Raw genomic sequence first — 18,922 nt, forward strand, 5'->3', positions numbered from 1 at the left:
GGTACAGCCACTCTGGAAAACACTCTGGAGGTTCCTCAAAAATTTAGAAGTGGCTTTACCTTTTGATCCAGCAATTGCACTTCTGGGTATTTATCCAAAGAAAACCAAAACAATAATTCATAAAGATCTATTCACCTGTATATTCGCTGCTGCGCTATTCACAATAACCGAGTAATGGAAGCAATCTAAATTCACTCAACAGACAATTGAATAAAGAAGTTATCGTTTATATGTACAATGGAATATTAATCAGCCATAAAAAGTTGAAATCCTACCATTTGCAACAACATGGATGGACCTAGAAGCTATTATGCTGAATGAAATAAGTCAGAAAAAGACAAATATCATATGATTTCACTTATATGCAGAATTTAAGAATAAGAAGAACAAACTAATCAAAAACAGATTCACAAATACAGAGCAGAGGTCAATCTGGTGACTGCCAGAGGAGAGGGGTTTGCGGGGCTGGGAGAAAGGGTGAAAGGCTAAAGAAGTACAAACTAGTAGTTGAGAAATGGTCATGGGGATGGAAAGTACAGCATAGGGGATGCAGTCAGCAGTAATGTAATGGCTAAGTGGAGAGCCAGAGGGGTGATAGTGTAATCAGGGGGATCATTTCACAAACTATATACATGTCTAACCAATGTACTGTATATTTGAAACTAATAATAAAATAAAATAAAATGCTTAAAAAAAACTATTCAATTATGAGCTTGCTCTTCAAAAACACATACAAAACACCATAGTCAATCAAAATCTCATCTACCAAAATATTTTCTAAAATGTGCTATTCATAAAAAATTCACTTACCTCAATTTTATCCAATTTTATCTCAAAAAATATATGATTACACCAATTTCATCTAAATCCACATATCAACAAAAGACTTGGACAAACTCATTCTAATCAAAATAATTGTTTCCATCTGTATTCTTCTATCCAAACCCATATCCAGATATTTTTATTTTCAAGCTCTCACCCTCAAACACAAATCACTACTATAACTTCCATTGCCTTTGCTATCACTACTTCTAAAGCAACTTCTACCACCACCACCACATCTGCTACTCCAGCTCCAATTATAATTTTCACATTAACATCTACTATAACTATAAAATAAACCACTCATCCTATAACATCCTAGAAGCTAGCACCTACAACTATTATTTTGAAACAAAAGCCTCTCCCTATGGTGACACCCAAATTTACACTGAGTCTACATCTAACTGTAACACAGAATCTCCTATGGCACCACAGAATCATTTACTGATCTTCCATTTGACTCTGAAACTATATATTTTCCAGATTACAAAACTGAAAGTAACTATCCAATTGTCAGTATTGTCTTTATTGACTCTGAAACTACATAAATTCTCAACACCTTTCCAGAACCTTATCTAAACCATCACATCACTGAAATCATGAATTAATCTCTTGCTCTAGTATTGCATCTCTCATCCCTCCCCTCAGCATCTTCTTCTGTTGCCATTTGCAGGACATTCTTTCACGTCTTGAAAAATCATCTATAGCCAAGCTTATTCTTTTAATACATATGTGTGTAGTTCTAATATTGAGTTGAAATTTTTCTGCATAAATAGAATACAATGTTACCACAATCTATAAAACTCCTAAAGTTGTTTAATACACATTGTGTTCATGGACATGTTTACATTCTTCTGAGGAGATGATGTATAAATTCAATTGAATTCTCAAAAGGGTCCATAACTCAAAGAAATTTAAAACTAAAACCAACATGAAAGATCAAGAAATGTCTAGACCTACAGGGCTAAGAGATATCACCTATAGTTCCTAAAACACTTTAATGAATCCTGATATTCTAAATCATTGCAGAAAAATAAATTATCTCACTGTTTTTGCTGATGTCTCCTAGTTTTAGAATGATTTAGGAATTTTTTCCCTTTTATAGTATATATTTCTTGACACCCAACTCCATAATTATATTATTACAAGTTATCTGCTTTCAGACTTAACATTTCTTGCCTAAGAAATTACTCATCCTTCTTAATTTCCCTTGTTTATTTTAGTCAAATCCCACTGACTGCTCAGTTTCTGAGCTAGGGTGTGTCCCATTCCAGCTTGGGGTTGGAGGCATGTCTGCAACACACAATCTATGCACTGCCGGTCCCTGAATCACCTGATGCCCAGACAGTCACAAACAGTGATTCAGTTCGAATGAGCTGTTCACCAGCATTGTACTTTAGGCTGGCAATAGAATACAAGTCTCCTCACCTATACCCAGGAACAACATTGGCCTAAAATTCAACTCTGTCTCGACCAAAAAGAAAAAAAAAAAAAAATGAAGGAAGCCCCTCTCTGTTAACTTTCATTGAAAATAATGCCTACAGGAAAGCGGGCTCCCCAGAGCCACAGGCTCACTCCCACACAATGAGGCTTGAATAGTTAATAGTCCCCTCACCAAAATGTAAGCTCCATGAAGGCAGAGATTTTTGTCCTTTCCACCACTCACTGCTTTATTCCAAAGGACCAAAACAATGCAAGAGTGAATATATGTTAAATGATGGGTTGGAAGAATTGACTATATAAAAGAATGAATGAATATATCTATGAAAGCTTGTGAGAGAATAAATAAAGTTGCTTCCCTTCCAAATCCTTCAGCTCTTTGTTTCATTGCTCCTCTTAATACTCACCCCCGTTTACCACGCTATTCTCTGCTCCATCAATCATGTTTCCTCTTCAAATCCACTTAAAACCTCATCTCTCTCTCTGTAGCCTTCCCTCAACTCAACCTTACTCCAACTCCATAGAGTATATACACCTACCATTTATTCAACAGGCAGTGATCATCTGGTGCTTTGCAATGTTAATGTTATTAATATCAAAGACACAAAAGAATATAAAACAAGAGCTCAAAAACTCCCCATCTAGCTCAAGGGAAACATTCAACAGAGAAATAATGAAGGAGCCATATAAGATAATGTCTGATCAAGAGCCAAAATGAGTAATAGAAACAAACAAACAAAAATACTACAGGTTATTAAAATTAGATACCTCTTCAACCTTGTTTTCTACTGCTACCCTCACCCCATTTTGTTCCAGTGGTAGGGAACAATAACACCACTCTTTCAAATCTAGACACTTGGTCTGCCTGGATGCTCTCCTTGAGTTCTTAATCAATTTCTTCTTATTCTTCAAAATCCAGCTCAAGGGTCACCCCTTCTGTAAGCCATCTTTACCTTTCTGCCCCCAACAAAATTAACCACGCTTCTCTTTGTATCTCTGTATACCCCTGGCATTGTACTTATCAACATATAATTACTTGTTAACCATTGTATTTCCTATCATATTTACTGAAATTTAAAAAGTAGGTATTCTTTAATATAGTACTTCTAAAAATAATACCTACAGAAATACTCCCATATGTGTGAAAGCAATTTATAAGGATATTAACTGTATCACTTTTATAATTATAAAATAAAATGGAAATGAATTAGAAATCCATCAAAAGGAAATGTAATATAATATAACCATCAAGTAAATGAAATAAATCTATATGTTCTGACATGTCAAGTTGTTCATTTGTTGTTAAATAAACAAAGTAACTTGTAGAGCAATATACATAATAGGCCTCATTTTTTTAACATACATCATATTTTGATGTTTGATTTATATGCTCGTACATATATGACAAGACAAGTACATCTGAGAGGTCATTTAAGGAAGGAGATGGAGATGAAGAGGGATTTTAATTTTTTTTAATTGTCTTTACTTTTCTTAATTACACAAGGCACGTCTTCCTGAAATACCCTCTATTCAAATGGTAGACATTGAGTAATATGCTGTCTGCAGCTAATAACTCACCTAATGAAGTGTTGGGAAATGAAAGAAACCAAATGATTTCACAGACAGCTATGTCCTGATTGGTCTTTCAGTTTCCGGCCTCCTGGAGTTGAGTTTAAATTCCTTCTACAAACTCAAACCTCAACAAAAGATAAAATTTTTCATCACAAAAACAAGAAATCAACTGGACTTTGAAGATCATTCCACCTGTACATTTTGTCTAGTGGAGAGAAAGGTAACATTAATTGACCATGCTTCAAATAAAACAGTTTTTTAAGTATCATCTCTCAATAGGAAGAAAAAATGGAGTGAAAGAGTAACCCTATTTTGTTGTTATAGGTAGCAATTTGAAACATGAAGACTACGATTCTACTGTTTTGTCTTCTAGGATCAACTCAGGCATTACCAGTAAGTGCAATATATTTATTTTATGTACCAACCAGCCTTAGCAGCATCTTTAATTGTAGACCTATTTCACTTCCTGCTCTCTGTCAAAATTGTATTTTATGTACCAACCATCCTTAGCAGCATCTTTAATTGTAGACCTATTTCACTTCCTGCTCTCTGTGATCCTTTCCCTTAGTTTTCAGTTCTTACTTTCCAAGGTGAAAGATGACAAACGAATAAAGTAGTAGTATATATTTCCATGTACTTACATTCTTAAAATTCATCCATCTGTTGTAGTAGAATTTCTATTATTTTGCCAGAGCAATCAGGTAGAAATCAGGAGAAAAAAGAATGATGCCTTAGATTATAAGCCCCAAAATGGATAATTATTTTACTTCTCAAAAAGAATTTAAGATTTTTTGGCACTCATTATTTTCTCATGACTTAAGAGGTAAACTACATTTTCTGACTTTTCTAATTGTATGTACAAAACATCTAGATTATATAAATTCCTTGCAATAGCAAGGAAATATTTTTAAAATGTTTGTAATTTTTGACTTTTGAACATTTCATCACAAAATGTGTTCACATATAACAAGTTTTGAAAAAATAAAAAAAAGGAGCACTTGTCTTGGAACACAGACTCCAATTGTTCTTCAATATTTTATAGACATAGAGATGGGTGATTTAGGTCTCTAAATGGACTTCCTTTTGACTACTTGAGATGCTTGAGTGTAGACATTGAGGAAATTATTAGAATAAATTTCTATGAAATAGCTGAACACAGAGAAATTTTTAGGTGAGCTTCAAGCCCACTTGACACTTTTATAATCATTCATACAATCAACAAATATTTACTGAAAACTCTCTATAAACCAGATACTGTGTTAGTTGCTAAATATACAATGATGAGAGGGGAAAAAAGCCTGATCCTTCATGGTGTTCACTAGGACAGAAGATACTAATAAATAATTTTTCAAAAGAAGTGTTTAGTGATAAATTATAACTGTGATTAGTTCTATGAAGAAGATGAACAGGGAGATCTTGTAGAAAGGGGATGGAACACACACATGAACAAACAAAATCCTTCTTGCTTCATTCCAAATATACATATGTCCTTCTTGAAAGAAGTTATCTACAAAAACTTAACTTCCAAACAAGGTAAATTAGGAAGTTAATTTTTTTATAAATTATGATTTACCATTTCACCAAATAAATTTACCAAAAGGTTCTCCTAAATAGCGTGTCTCCAGTGTATTTAAGTTACCATACAATTTGTAAAAACTCAAGATAAATAAAACTTTCCAGAAGTACAGCTATCATTCAAGGTAAACTGAGGAGTAGCGTGTAGGTTAATACAGATTGCTAATAGCCAATTCCGTGAAAGCAGCTATAATGTGGTGCAGGGGATACAGGAGGAGACACTAAATGTCTATTAGGTATAGTAGTGATATTTATTAAATGAAAAATCTAGACACATGGACAAGGTATTTTTTTATTAGTAGTAAATGAATTTATTCAATTATTATAAAGGCATAAAAAATGAGTCGATTTGCAAATGTAGACACTTAAAACAGCCTAGCAATTGTTTTTAGTAGATCAAAAGTTTGGGAATAGGGTGCACTTTAGAGATGGAACAGGTTGCATTTCAAGAGAGTGGTCAGGGTGGGCCTCAATAAGGTAAATGTAAACAAAGACTTGAAGCAGGTGAGGAAGTGAGCCAATGTCTGGGGAAAGAGGTGAGGCTCTGAGGTCGAGTGGGCCTTACTTGTCACAGAGACGGCAAGTAGCCTGGAAGGTAGTAGTAGAGTGAGTGAGAGGAAATGAGATGAGACGGGGGCCCAGGGCATGAGGGCCTTTTAGGCCATTGCAGGATTTCTGGCTTTTACCCTGAGTTAAAATGAAAGTCAATGCAGGACTTGAGGAGAGGAATAGAATGACCACACGATTGTTTTCAAAAGACCACTCTGGCTGCCATGCTGACAATAGATTGTAAAGGAGGAAAAGAAATTTGCTGGATTTATACTTATATTATCTTAAAGCTTAAAGGGACTTCTAAGGACAGATAATGCCAATCTTATCTCTTACAACTAAGGGGAAAAGTCCAAAGTAAAACCAAGCAGTCGGGGACAGCTGCAAGGAATATCCAAGTGGCCCAAGGGCACAGGCAGTGCTGGAGGGCCACAGCATACTGTCTTCTGTGACATAGCCAGGAGCAAAGGCTGACTGGGGTCAACCTGACCGGGGAGCTTCCACCTGAATGCAGAGAGAATGCTGAGAGAAGCTAAGGGAAGGATTCATTCCTAAAAGACCAAGAGTACTTGCAGGATCTTAGTACAGGCTCTGCCACAGGATCCTAGCATATGACTCACCGTGTCACCTAGACAGGTCACTTTGTCTGGACCTCAGTTTCCTCATATTTAAACAAAACCACACAGATATATCATATGATTATAAGCACATTTTCACCCCTTAAATTCGGTAATTCTTAATACACTGGGAAAATACTCTGGCTGGAAAAAGGACTGAATTTCCATTACGGGAAGTGACTAGTTAGGCATGAGACAGAAGCAGAAAGTTTTATGAGAATGGAGTAGGAGTTGTGAAAGCATACCTTCAGGCAGTGGGAAAAAGCAAATGTGTACAGAGTTAAAATACAGACTATGTATTTCATGCCCTGAAAAAAGAAGAAGACCATTACAGAGAAGAAATGGGAGCTAAAGAACTACCTCCAGAAATTCAGGTGCCCTGCCTCACACTATTTTCCTCCCCACCACACACTCACTGGGCTGGCAATTTTCTATTCTACAATTCCATCTTCTATCTTGCAGAAAATATTCCGGGAAATTGAAACTGCTCTAAAACACACAGTCTAAAGACAGACTTTTTTTGCATTTCGGACAAAGTTGTTATCTCCTGGAAATAAATGGATACAAATCCTCAAACACATTCCTACCTCATCAAATATTTGTTATCACAGATTCAGCTTAACCCTGCTTTGAGACTTCCTCCAACAAAGCTGGTTCCGGATCAGGCAACCCTACTAAACCAACAGCAGCCAAATCAGGTAAGAGTCCTCCAATAGGGAACATTTACAGACCAGCAAAGGGAACATTTACAGACCAGCAAAGGAAACAGGTTAAAACCAGTGGATTTAAAATCAAGATTTTACACAGAATCTCATGACTAATCAAGAGATTTTCTTTTGGGAGAAAAGTAAAACAAGAACCAATATACTTTTCTGAAAATTTAGGAAAACAAACATCTTTATTCTTTTTCCTTTTACCTGAATAATAATTTGATTTAGCAACCAAATCTAGTAAACTGAAAAACAATAGCAACACTTGTTGACAAAACTTGATTAGCTACACCCTTGAAATACTGTGACATGTCATACGTAGTATTTGCTAAAGTTATCAGAGATTGAGAGGTAACCTATAAAAATAACTGCAGATTTCCTCATGGTTTTCTTAAGTTCCATTGTTAACGAGCTAATGTGTCACTATAAAGCCTGTTTCTTTAAAGCATATTTAAATATTTTGAAAACTATATTGTCTCTTGGCTACCACCTTTTTTTCACTCCAACCTTTCCTCAGCCCTAAAGGACCTCACCATACCTTCATCTGGACTTTGTGAAATAGTACGATCATATAACACCAGAGTCTAAAGATTTTTTTTAATCTATGGACATTATGGAACTTTCAAGACAAGAGCCAATCTTTCTCCTTAGGAAACCTGAAACTTATACAACTTGGGGACATTCTTTAAGAAAAAGAATACAAAATTAAATATGTAAAATTAAGTCCCAAAGTGAATAATTCATAATAAGAAATAAGAAGTATATATTTTTAAGCTGATAAAAACCGTAAACTGGACACATTGCTAGGGTGCCTCCCGAAGCCATGCTAGTGAGAGGCCCTGAAGCTTCACTTTTATTTACCTTCTTGACAAATCCACCTCTGATGGGAGTATAAGTTGCTTAAGGCTATCCACCATGGACAGCATAGTGAGAACAGACAACTTCTCATCTCATGCAGCAATTCCAATGTCATGCAGGTCTTCCCTTCTTTGGGTGTAATACCATTGACACAGATGCTCACACTGGGGTCAGATCTGCAACTGGTAAGTGCTCTTTTGTATCATTTTAGTATTCATTGTTAAATAAATATAATACCTAATGTTGAGTGCATGTGTCCGCCAATGTACACATGCACACATATTCACTGTAGATAAGCTGAAAGAGAAGACAGAGAAAAGTCAGAGAACTGGATGCTAATTCAGAACATCATGAAAAGTATTTCTTAGCAAGAGACTCTAAAAGTACTAACATAATTCTCAAGTCTTTACTTTTTCAGCTGATCTTACCTCTTCTTCAAGCTCCTCTGCCCATTCCTTCGCCACACCATCCTTGCTGCCTCCTACAACATCCACACACCCACAAACACTATGACTACTATCTACACCCCAAGGAAAAGAGCAAACCAGAAAGGATAGTTTCATTTTTCTCATAAAATACCTATATAGTTCCTTAAACTATGTATAGTTTAAGTTCCTTTCCTGATTAAAGCAGACTTTTTTCCAGTGGTCAAATTTTTATATAGTATTTGACTACGTGCAGACTAGATATTTTATTCTGACCGTTACAATCTTCATGGGGATACCTATGGAGGAAATCATCACTTCCCAAGAAAGCTATCAGGAATATTCCAGGAATCGTGGCTGTTATAACCAAAAAAGAAAAGCCAGGATAAAATCATCTAAGTAATTCTCAAAGAGACTGGGTTAAATGTCAACGAAACATTTAATATGGAAAAAGTTAGTCAGACCGTATGGTTATACTAGTAGACTAAACAAGTCTTTGAACTTCATCTCTATATTTAATTCCAAATGTAATGTAGTATACTATATATTTGCAAAGCAAAATCTCTGTTAAACATATTTTACATTTAGTAAATACATTTTAGTTTCCTGAATGTTTAAAGTGAAACATCACAATAAAAATCTTATTTGTCCTACAGCTAAATCCTGCTGCAGGAATGGCACCTGCTGCCCAGACCCTCCCACTGACCCTGGGGGCATTAAACGTACAACAGCAGCTGCAACCACAAGTAAGTTCCCTTTTAGTTTAATGATAGGGAACATTTATTTCCTATCAGGTGGAAGCCTAAAAGGAAGGAAATCATTTTTTCAAGGTTCTTGAACATTTCACCCAGATAATTTCCAGAAGGATGTTCTATAGAATATGGAACAGTTTTTGGCAATTTGATTCCTGCTGAAAATTCATGAAAATACACACCAGGAAAATTGGGCATTTAGAATACATTTGTGATGGGTAATGGGGAAATGTGAACAATTGGGAAGATTGAAAAGTAAAAAGCATAAGGGGGGGAAATTGAGAGGTATCAGGATTCTCCTTTAGCATGTTGTGTTTTCCACTGAATACTTGCTGGGTGATAAGAATCATCCTTGATTAAAATTAAGAGATGGATAAAATTTAAATTCAGCAAATCTAATCTTCCCTTTGTTGTACCTCTTTTCATGCCCTCTCCAAAGTCCCCCAAAGACTTTCTAGTTCTTCCTCTCCTCCCACCATAGTTTGCTTTTAGGAAAAATTCTAGAAAACGCTCTCACACTAAAATATAAATGACATACTTAGGGTATCACTTCTTTTAGAAGTGTTTGAATTTTAACTACAGAGAAAGCCCAAATTTTTACCTTTCTGAAACTTCTCCAAACATATTATTAGGCTCTGGAGAAAAATATAATGCCCCTTTATGACTAGACTAAGCTATTATGGATAACTTATTCTCCCCAACAGGTGATCTCAGGCACTATCATTCCCACACAACGGTCTAAAATTTTATAGAAGCTTTATTATTTATTACAGACATAATATATGTTAATTATAGAGAACTCAGAAAATACAGATTTAAGAAAAAAAAAACATAAAATTTATCCATAATCCTAAGAGCCAGAATTAACTGTCAACATCCTAAGTTATGTATTTCCTATCTTTTTGTTATGATGTGTAAGTACATTTTTTAAAGGAAATATGTTCTTAGCATATCTAATGTTCTATAATCTGATTTTTTTCACTAAATAGACTGAATAGTTTTGTGTTTTAAAATATTCACTTATAGCATTGTTTTTAATGATGGCTTTTTATTCCATTGTATTGCAAAACTTTTTTTCTAAAATTTTCCTCCTATAAATGATGATACAGCGAACATCCTTATAACTAAGTCTTTGACCACATCAATGATTATTTCCTTAGGACCAGTTCTTAGGAAAAGAATTTGTAGGTCCAAAGTCATACAAAAATGTAAGATTTTTAATACACATTCTCAAATTATGAAGCATGAATACAACAGTGGACCAATACATCCTTACCATCTTCTTACCACTATGGACACCTCCAGGTTTTAATAAAAGTGGGCTGTGTTAATTAGTAATTATTATCAAAGTTGACTTTCGTTGACAAAATAATTTTATCCTGCTCAATTTAAATTCTACACCATATACAACTAATACTTTTTTCTGTACCTCCATTTGTCCTAAGTAACAACACAAGCTACTCTATACTGCATTAACTCATATTTGTGAAATTCTGTAACATAACTAATTTTTACTTTTCTTTTTTAATATGAGATGTATACTTGTCTATGTCAGTACTTATTTCTTATAGATATATTAGAGCCTTCACTCAACATATTTGCTGCTTATTTATATCTCAATACAAAAATGATCCTCTAAAAAAGACGAGAGAGGCAGACAAATAAAATGAGAATCTCTGTAACACGTGATCCTGGCATATTCCTTATGCTGACTGCCCAATTTCACTTTCAACTGTTGCTCTTGTCTAACCTTGAAGTCAGACTTAGTACATCTTCATATTCACCAAAGAATATCCATTCCAGTCAAAAACAATAGTAGGCATCATAGATGTTACCTAAGGTTCAGTAGAGAGAGTTTGACATTACACACTCCCTAACATGCAATAATAAAAATCAATCCCCATTCTCAGTGAGAATTCTTCAGTGTCTCTAGGCTATGCCGGCACCAAGGGTCCTTGTACCAGACTCCTGTGCATCCCCTGTCAATCCCTCTGACCATGCCTTTCTTTATCCAAGGTGGCATCTTCTTCCAGAATTGGGCACCTGTCTACAGCTTCCATTTATCAAAGCAAGACCAGTGTGGTTGTGTGAACTCTAGAACCACATACAGCTTCTGGTCAAATCCCAGCTCTCTACTTCCTATCTGTGTGATGCTGGCTAAGTTACTTAACCACTCTGCGGCCCACTTTCCTCACAATTTAAAATGGAGATTAAAGTAGAATTTACCACTAGAGCTGTTATAAGGGTTAAACGAGTAAATAGACATAAAATACTTAAAACAGTGCCCACCATGTAGTAAACACTCAGTGTTAGCTAAAATTATTTCAAATAATTTCTCTTCTAAAACTAATTTAAAAGTTTTCTCCTTATTTTTACATTGGTGAACAATTAAATTCTTTCATTACAGTTTTTACTTAGACATCTTTGGTTTCCTATTTGTATTTTTGTCCCTTCCCATTCACCTTTAAAGAAATTTCTATTTTGTTTGCTCCTAAATCCCAAGTGTCCCTTTCCCCACAACCCACTTTCCCATTGCCACTCTGAAGATTAGTTGTTTTTTGTTTTTGTATTGTCAGTTTCCAAGGATCTAATTGAGAAAAAAAATTCCTAAATCTATGTGCTTTTTACCTTTTGGCACTATGGATATTACTATACCAACTCAAGGGAAATAATAAATTTAACAGTCTATTTCATATGACTTTCAAATATTTGGGGTTGATTGATATTAAAAGTTCCATTTTGATCACTTTCTTGGCACTGTGTGAATTTCTATAGAAATAAAGATAAATCTTAAAACCCTAGTTCTCTTCCATAAACTCTTTAGTTCTTAGAGTACTAGAGCACACCAGCACTTCATCCCAATTTTTTCAACCATAAATTCATAACATTTACATAGTTATCAGCAACCATTAAAGTATTTCTCACTTAATTCTAAGAGCTCTCTGCCTGTGCCACGGGTTATTGAGCAATGTCACCCATAATTTCCTACCAGTGTTCTATTTCAAACAGTAAAAATCCAAACAAACATATGAGACTAACTATACATGCTTCAAGAAAATTTTGTGTTTTAAAATATCCACTACATTTTTAATGTGTCTTCTGAAATGCCATACAAAATGAACACATGCATTTTTATCACATTTTATATCATTAATTTTTCATAATAATTTTCAGTTTGGAAAAGACTTAAGACCAAAATTATTTTTTGATAATCTAATTTATTCACTTCTGCCTTCTAAATGTGCTTCCTCAGACTGGTTTCAAAGTTATCTTGGATCTAATCTTCTTTTTTATACAAATTGGATGAGTTCTGATTCCCGTCCAGTTCTATGAGTCAATGTCTATGATTATAGATGATACACTAGAAACAAATATTACATTTTTAAGAAAGTTTCAATATTTGTATCTTCTGCCAGAACTTACCTTTGAATATATTTTTTATGGAATTTCTCACTATTTTTTCAGATGTTACCAGTTATTGTAGCACAACTTGGAGCTCAGGTAAGATTATTTTGTAATATGATTTTTGTTTTAAATCATCTTAGTGTTAAATATTTAATCCTGCCTCAATTCACCAGATAGTTGCCAAGTTTCCTTTTTATTTTGCATTGTATGGATATTGATAATAACAAGAACTAACACTTACTGAGTGATTACTATGTGCCAGGCACTGTCTTAAGTACTTTATTATTTATTATGTACTATCTCATTTAATTTTCAAAACAATATTTGATAGACAACATTTTTATTGCCAATTTGAAGATGAGTAACTGGAGATACTTTGTTACTCAGTTACAATCACAATTAGTAAATGTCACAGGTGAAGCAATGAGTTAATCCTTTAAACCACACTGCTAAGAAGAAAAAAATAATTAATGGAACTGATCTATAATTAATAATTTGGGGAACATTTTTCATTTCAAATTTATTTATTAATCACATATCTTTTCCCTAAAAAATGACACATACACTTTTTCTTCTTTCTCTCTATTTTCCTTTGTAAAAGGTAGTTCTTGAGATCATTGATAAAATTACCAGGGACCAAGATCAAAACTGAGCATCAGGTGACAGCTTTTACTTTTAAAAACAGAATCGAATATAAAATTCATATCAACTCTTAATTCCACATCTGGGAACACATCCCAGGGAAATAATCTAAAATATATCACAGGTTTATTTACAAATATATTCAGCAAAATCATATTTAGACTACAGAAGAATATTGGGTGCAACTTAAATTTAAACAAAAAGAAAATTATTAAACTGTGCAACAAAAAAAGCAAACACTTTGTCACTACTCAAAAGTTTATTTGTTAAAATTTATCAATAACATAGTTAAATAATTGTTGTATAGTATTAAAAGAAAAGGTAAAACAGAAATTGTATAAATGACATGACTTCTATTATGTAAAAAAAGAAATGTGTGAAAAATAACTAGAAGAAAATACAACAAAATGCATGATGGGATTATATATTTTTTTCTTATTGCTTTCTGCATTTCCAAGTTTCCTCCAATATGCTTCTATTGCTTAATAATAGAAAAACATAAAATTTTTAAAATCCAGAAGATCTCCATCATTCAGATAATAAGTATAAGCAATGCAATGTCATGTGCAGACTTAAGTCTTGTGGTACAAGTTACAAAGGCATTTTAAAATATTGTTGAAAATAAAAAATCTTTCTTTATAATCTTTAAAACTATTTAAAATTTTTAAGTTATGTTATACATATTGTGCCATGAATGTATTAAAATTTGTCTAATAATTTATGTTATTATTTTCCTTCTAGGGGACCATCCTAAGCTCAGAGGAATTGGTAAAAAAAAAAAAAAAATTTAATTACTAACATTTCAAATTCTTTTCACTGCTACCACAATGCTATTTTCTGTTCTCATATCCATAGTCTCTTTTTACCACAAACCTCAACTTAGTGTATACTAAAATAAACTGAATGTTTTCATTAGGTTATCTTTGTCTAGCTGGCAATTTTATCATCTTTCTCCAGCTACTTTTCCATTTATTTGACTTAGCTTTTGTTTTCTGTATATTGATGTCAGATTCAGTTCTATCTAAAAAGTCAAAGCATATTTTTAACTTGACATTGATTAAAATCTAGGATTATAAATTATTGAAATGCATGCAGATGTAAAATAATACACATATTGATATTTACTTCAGGAACTATTAATTTTCTTGACTTAAATTTTAAATTTTGTATGAAAATAATATTTTTTTCTAACATTTTATCATAATGAATGAACTCTTCCCTATACACATGAGTAGCTAGAAGACTTAATCTAAACAAAATTTATATTATCATTACTGGGCACTTTATGCATTTTCTCTGTAGATCATTTTTAGAAAAAAATAATGTATCTAAACATGACACCAAAGTAAAGAATTGAGGCAATGTCTTGGAAGACATGCATTTTTTTTTATCTTTCTATAGTGAAAAAAGTAGAGATTTGCTAGATTTCCCATAAATAAAATCAAGTCATGGGCTGTTTTGCCGACATTGATATGTGAACAACCACATCTACCAGTTTTAGAGTCTCTTCTATATAACAGGTACCTTAATAGATCTTTTACATACTTTGCCTTTAATCCTCACCAATTGCAAAGTACAGATTTTGAACCCAACTTTATAAAGAAACTGAGGCTCAGAGAGCTTAAGCAACTTCAGCCGCAAGGTCAAAAAAAAGAGTAGATCCAGATTAAAAGCCATTTTTCTCAACATGATGCAAGTGGTTTTCAAATCTTTTTAGTAAAACTTATAGCAACAGTTACATTTTTCATACAGCTAACACACACACACACACACACACACACACACACACACGTTTCATCAAACAACACTTACCTTTACTATATGGAATGCACTAGGTAATTTATAAAGTCTATTCTTTTTGTCTTATTTTTTAATGATGAGCATGGCCCACCTTCTCTATTTCAAATCTATGGATGTCACAACCCTCAATTCGAAGCTTCTGTATTCTACTCTTTATCTCTTATCCAGTATAAATCTACTTTCAATATCTTGTAAATCAAGATAGTGCTTCCCAAACTTCAGTCCTGGACACCAAACCAGGACAACTGGGAACGCTGATTAAAAATAGAGATTCCTAAGTCCTGTCTTCTACTTGCTCAATCAGAATCTAACAATGGAGCCTAGGAAACTGCCTTTTTAACTCCTCATATGGTTCTTATGCAAACTGAGAACCGTGCTCAAGGAAACTGACCTGAATCTTTTTTTATTAAATTTATTGGGGTAACATTGGTTAACAAAATTTTATATATATATATATGACATTATACATGAATTTCAAGTGCACAATTCAATAATATATCATCTGTATATTGCATTGTGTGTTCACCACCCAAAGTCAAATCTTCCGTCACCATATATTTGACCCCCTTAAACTTTTCTACTTTCTCACCTCTTAATTATAAGTTCTTGACTCTTTTACTCTATGAGAATGCCATCAAAACTGGGAGGTCCAAGAAAACTGGTTCCTGCCTGAACGCTCTCCAAAACCAGTCTATGACATATTATTTCTTCTTAAGGGGAACTTCTTACAGTAATTTTTTTCCCAGAAAAAAATAAAATAAAATAAAACAAGTGTGGCAGCAATAGCATTCATTACTAGTGTGCAAATCATTGACAGTTCAATAAAGAGGAATTCCATTGGGTAACCCCAAAGGAATACACAACTGGTGTAAATTACTTTTTAAAAAATTACTAGCAAAAGAAAGATATGCTTTAGGTCAATAACAGAGATATAGCCTGTCATAATTATATAGGTTTTCTGCCTTAGTTCTACCTCCAGATATATTTGATATTAGCAAATAATGCATTATTCCTTTTCCAGTGACCTGCCTCGATGGTGGCTTTCCCTTTAAGAGGGAATTGGAGCACAGCAAGAAATCCCAGTAGTGAAACTAGCATCAGGTTTGTCTCAGGAAGAGAGGCATTTCTTCTGAGGAATACCCCATATTTATTATTTTCTCTGATTCTACTTTCTTCACCCTGCCATTTCTACCCAAACTTGCTGCCTTCGAAGGAGAAAAGGCTGGTTGGCCAGCCTTAAAATGCGTTCCTTTGTTTTCTGTTTCCTTCCCTCATTCCAGCCGGTGGCCCCACAAATCTTCGCAGGCCTCATCTTCCAGCCCTTGCTCTCCGGAGCCATACTGCCCACCAGTCAGGCTAATCCAGATGTCCAAAATGGAATCCTTCCTGCAGGACAAGCAGGAATAAATCCTCCTATCCGCGGAGCTCCAGGGAGCCCCTTCCCAACTCCCAGTGGTGCAGGCAATGACTTTGGAGTGACCACTCCTGCAGGCATCCAGAGAGGCATGCTCACTACCGGGGAAACCACCACAGGGTCCCCAAGTGGTAAGTTCTCTCACCTGGGAAAATGCCCCTGAGCCATGAAGGTCATCTGAAGAGTAAGAGAGAAAGGTTCTTTTCTTGCCTTGACCATTACAGATCCTAATAAAATCAGGGAGCCCCTTTACTCACTCATAGTTGATTGCAGCAATGTGAGAAAATATTTTTACTGGGTCACAAATCCTATCGAATTGACCGAGAAAGAAGACATTTAATTGCTAATATACTTTCCGTTTAAGTCAGAGCTGGAAATATTTGGTAACAGACTGTGCTCTCCTATTCCCATCTTCCCTTGTATCCCAACCTCCAAATATACACAGGCCCACAACAGACACAATTAATCAATCATAATACCCATGGATGAGACTCAGAATCTTCCTAACTTAATGTTGCAAGCAGCTACTAGTGATAGACTGGAGATAGCACAGTAGATGAACCCATGTGCCCTTCTCAGATGAGACTTCAGAAATGCTTCAGGAATAAACTATTCCAACACTAACAAGCAAAGACGATCATTTAACAATTGGATATGTCTAGAAACAAATGTCCTTGGAGATAAAAAAAAAAAAAAAAAAAGAATGATTTGATATTGATATTCTTGTTCCTAGAAAAAAATTTTAATGCAAATAAAAATGTTTAAATTCAATATGCTTTTACCTACATTTAAAAAGTGTTTTATTTTCTTTCAGGAATTCGGTAAGCCGTTGCAAACTTTTTCAACTAAACCACCTCAAATGTGGTGATACATGTAAATCTTTTTCATTGGCCATGTTCTTGAATAGATTGAGATACACTGGAGAATATTAGAAGAAATTAATACTTAGTTAACTAAAAACCTTCTTGAAATTTCAGAGAAAAATTCTTCCTAAAGAATACTGACTTCTGAAAAAGAATAATTAAATGGATAAATTTGTCTTTGAAATGTAACATTTGCCATCTTGGACCTGGAAGATATATACATTAAACCATATTTTGAAAACCGACGTTTTCTTCTTTGGGGATGCGAAAAAGTTAGACCCTTTCAGGAATGGCATTATCTTGTGACCCTTAGAGAACACTCAGATCTAGAATTTTCCAGGACTTTCCTTGGAAGTAGGCAGTGCTACAGTTATGGGAGTGGATGTCCAGCAATGGAAGGATGATTTCTGATTTCTCACAACCAACTATGACCCACTGTGTCCCATAAGAGCCACATATTTAATTTCAATTAGCAAATTATTTTTAATATTTCAAATATTTCAAATATTAATTTCAATAAACAAATTATGTTTGATCATCTAAAATATAGAGTGGAAACAAAGAATTGCAAATCATATTGCTTATCCTCAATCTACTTATATACAGAACTAGTGATTATGGCATTTAATGTTTAATTTTGGTATGTCCGAGAGTGAGAAATGACATTAATGAAAGTTATCACTAAACGTAATACTCTTGCTTCTCATTCCCAAAAGGTAGAATTTAATCTGATTTAAATTTATAACCCAGACCATTGCAGTTCACTGAGACTGGGAGAGAGTGGGAGGGTTAATACAAGCTACATTACAGCTCCCACAAACAAAAGATACAGATAGGTTTATTTACATTTCTCATTATATTTGAGTCAGCCCCATCAGTATGGAACAAACGCAAATATATACCTATGAGATATATTCCATGTTAAGTTCTTTAGGTGGTTAAAGATTTACTAGTAGGTAAAGATCATGAGCCACAGTGTTTCAGATTTGCAGAATCTTAATAACATTTATGAAATCATAAGATTTTTACAGTCAAATGAGAGGAAATTTAGATTCAATTTTCCAAAAATATTCTGCCATTAGTGTCATGAGAAACTAATTAAAAGTGCTCCCTAGGTAACCCTGTATCAAAAAAAAAAAAAATTCTGAGCCTCTTTCTTCTTATCTGTAAAATGGGGGCAACATTCTGTCACAGGTCTCCCACAAGATTGACATGATGATCAAAGTAGATAATACATGAAAGTGTTTTGCAAACTCCATTTCACCATAGAATTTCATTTTGTTTACTTTCAATATCCTTCAAACCAACTAGAATTATCTTGTCCTTCCAGCCCCACACCTCTCCCTATACTTCCTTATTATGCTTTCATTATTAGTTTAGGTATATGATTATTAGCAAAAGCATCGAGATCAGGTGTCTTCCTAGTGTATGCTACCTGAAGGAATCTGAAGGCTTTCCAAAAGTTACAGGCAGACAAA

General features: G+C 34.2%; 1 protein-coding gene across 1 annotated transcript; it reads left to right on the forward strand.

Moving 5' to 3' along the window:
* The first annotated feature begins 4,173 nt into the window (after nucleotides 1–4,173).
* AMTN (amelotin) lies at nucleotides 4,174–17,406 on the forward strand. Its single transcript, XM_023530849.1, has 8 exons — nucleotides 4,174–4,227; nucleotides 7,187–7,273; nucleotides 8,263–8,328; nucleotides 9,225–9,314; nucleotides 12,786–12,821; nucleotides 14,109–14,135; nucleotides 16,448–16,712; nucleotides 17,396–17,406. The coding sequence occupies exons 1-8, from the start codon at nucleotides 4,174–4,176 to the stop codon at nucleotides 17,404–17,406; spliced, it is 636 nt and encodes a 211-aa protein (XP_023386617.1).
* Nucleotides 17,407–18,922: the final 1,516 nt, after the last annotated feature.

The sequence above is a fragment of the Pteropus vampyrus genome, unplaced genomic scaffold (genome assembly GCF_000151845.1).
Source record: "Pteropus vampyrus isolate Shadow unplaced genomic scaffold, Pvam_2.0 Scaffold56, whole genome shotgun sequence".
In the NCBI taxonomy this organism is placed as follows: Eukaryota; Metazoa; Chordata; class Mammalia; order Chiroptera; family Pteropodidae; genus Pteropus; species Pteropus vampyrus.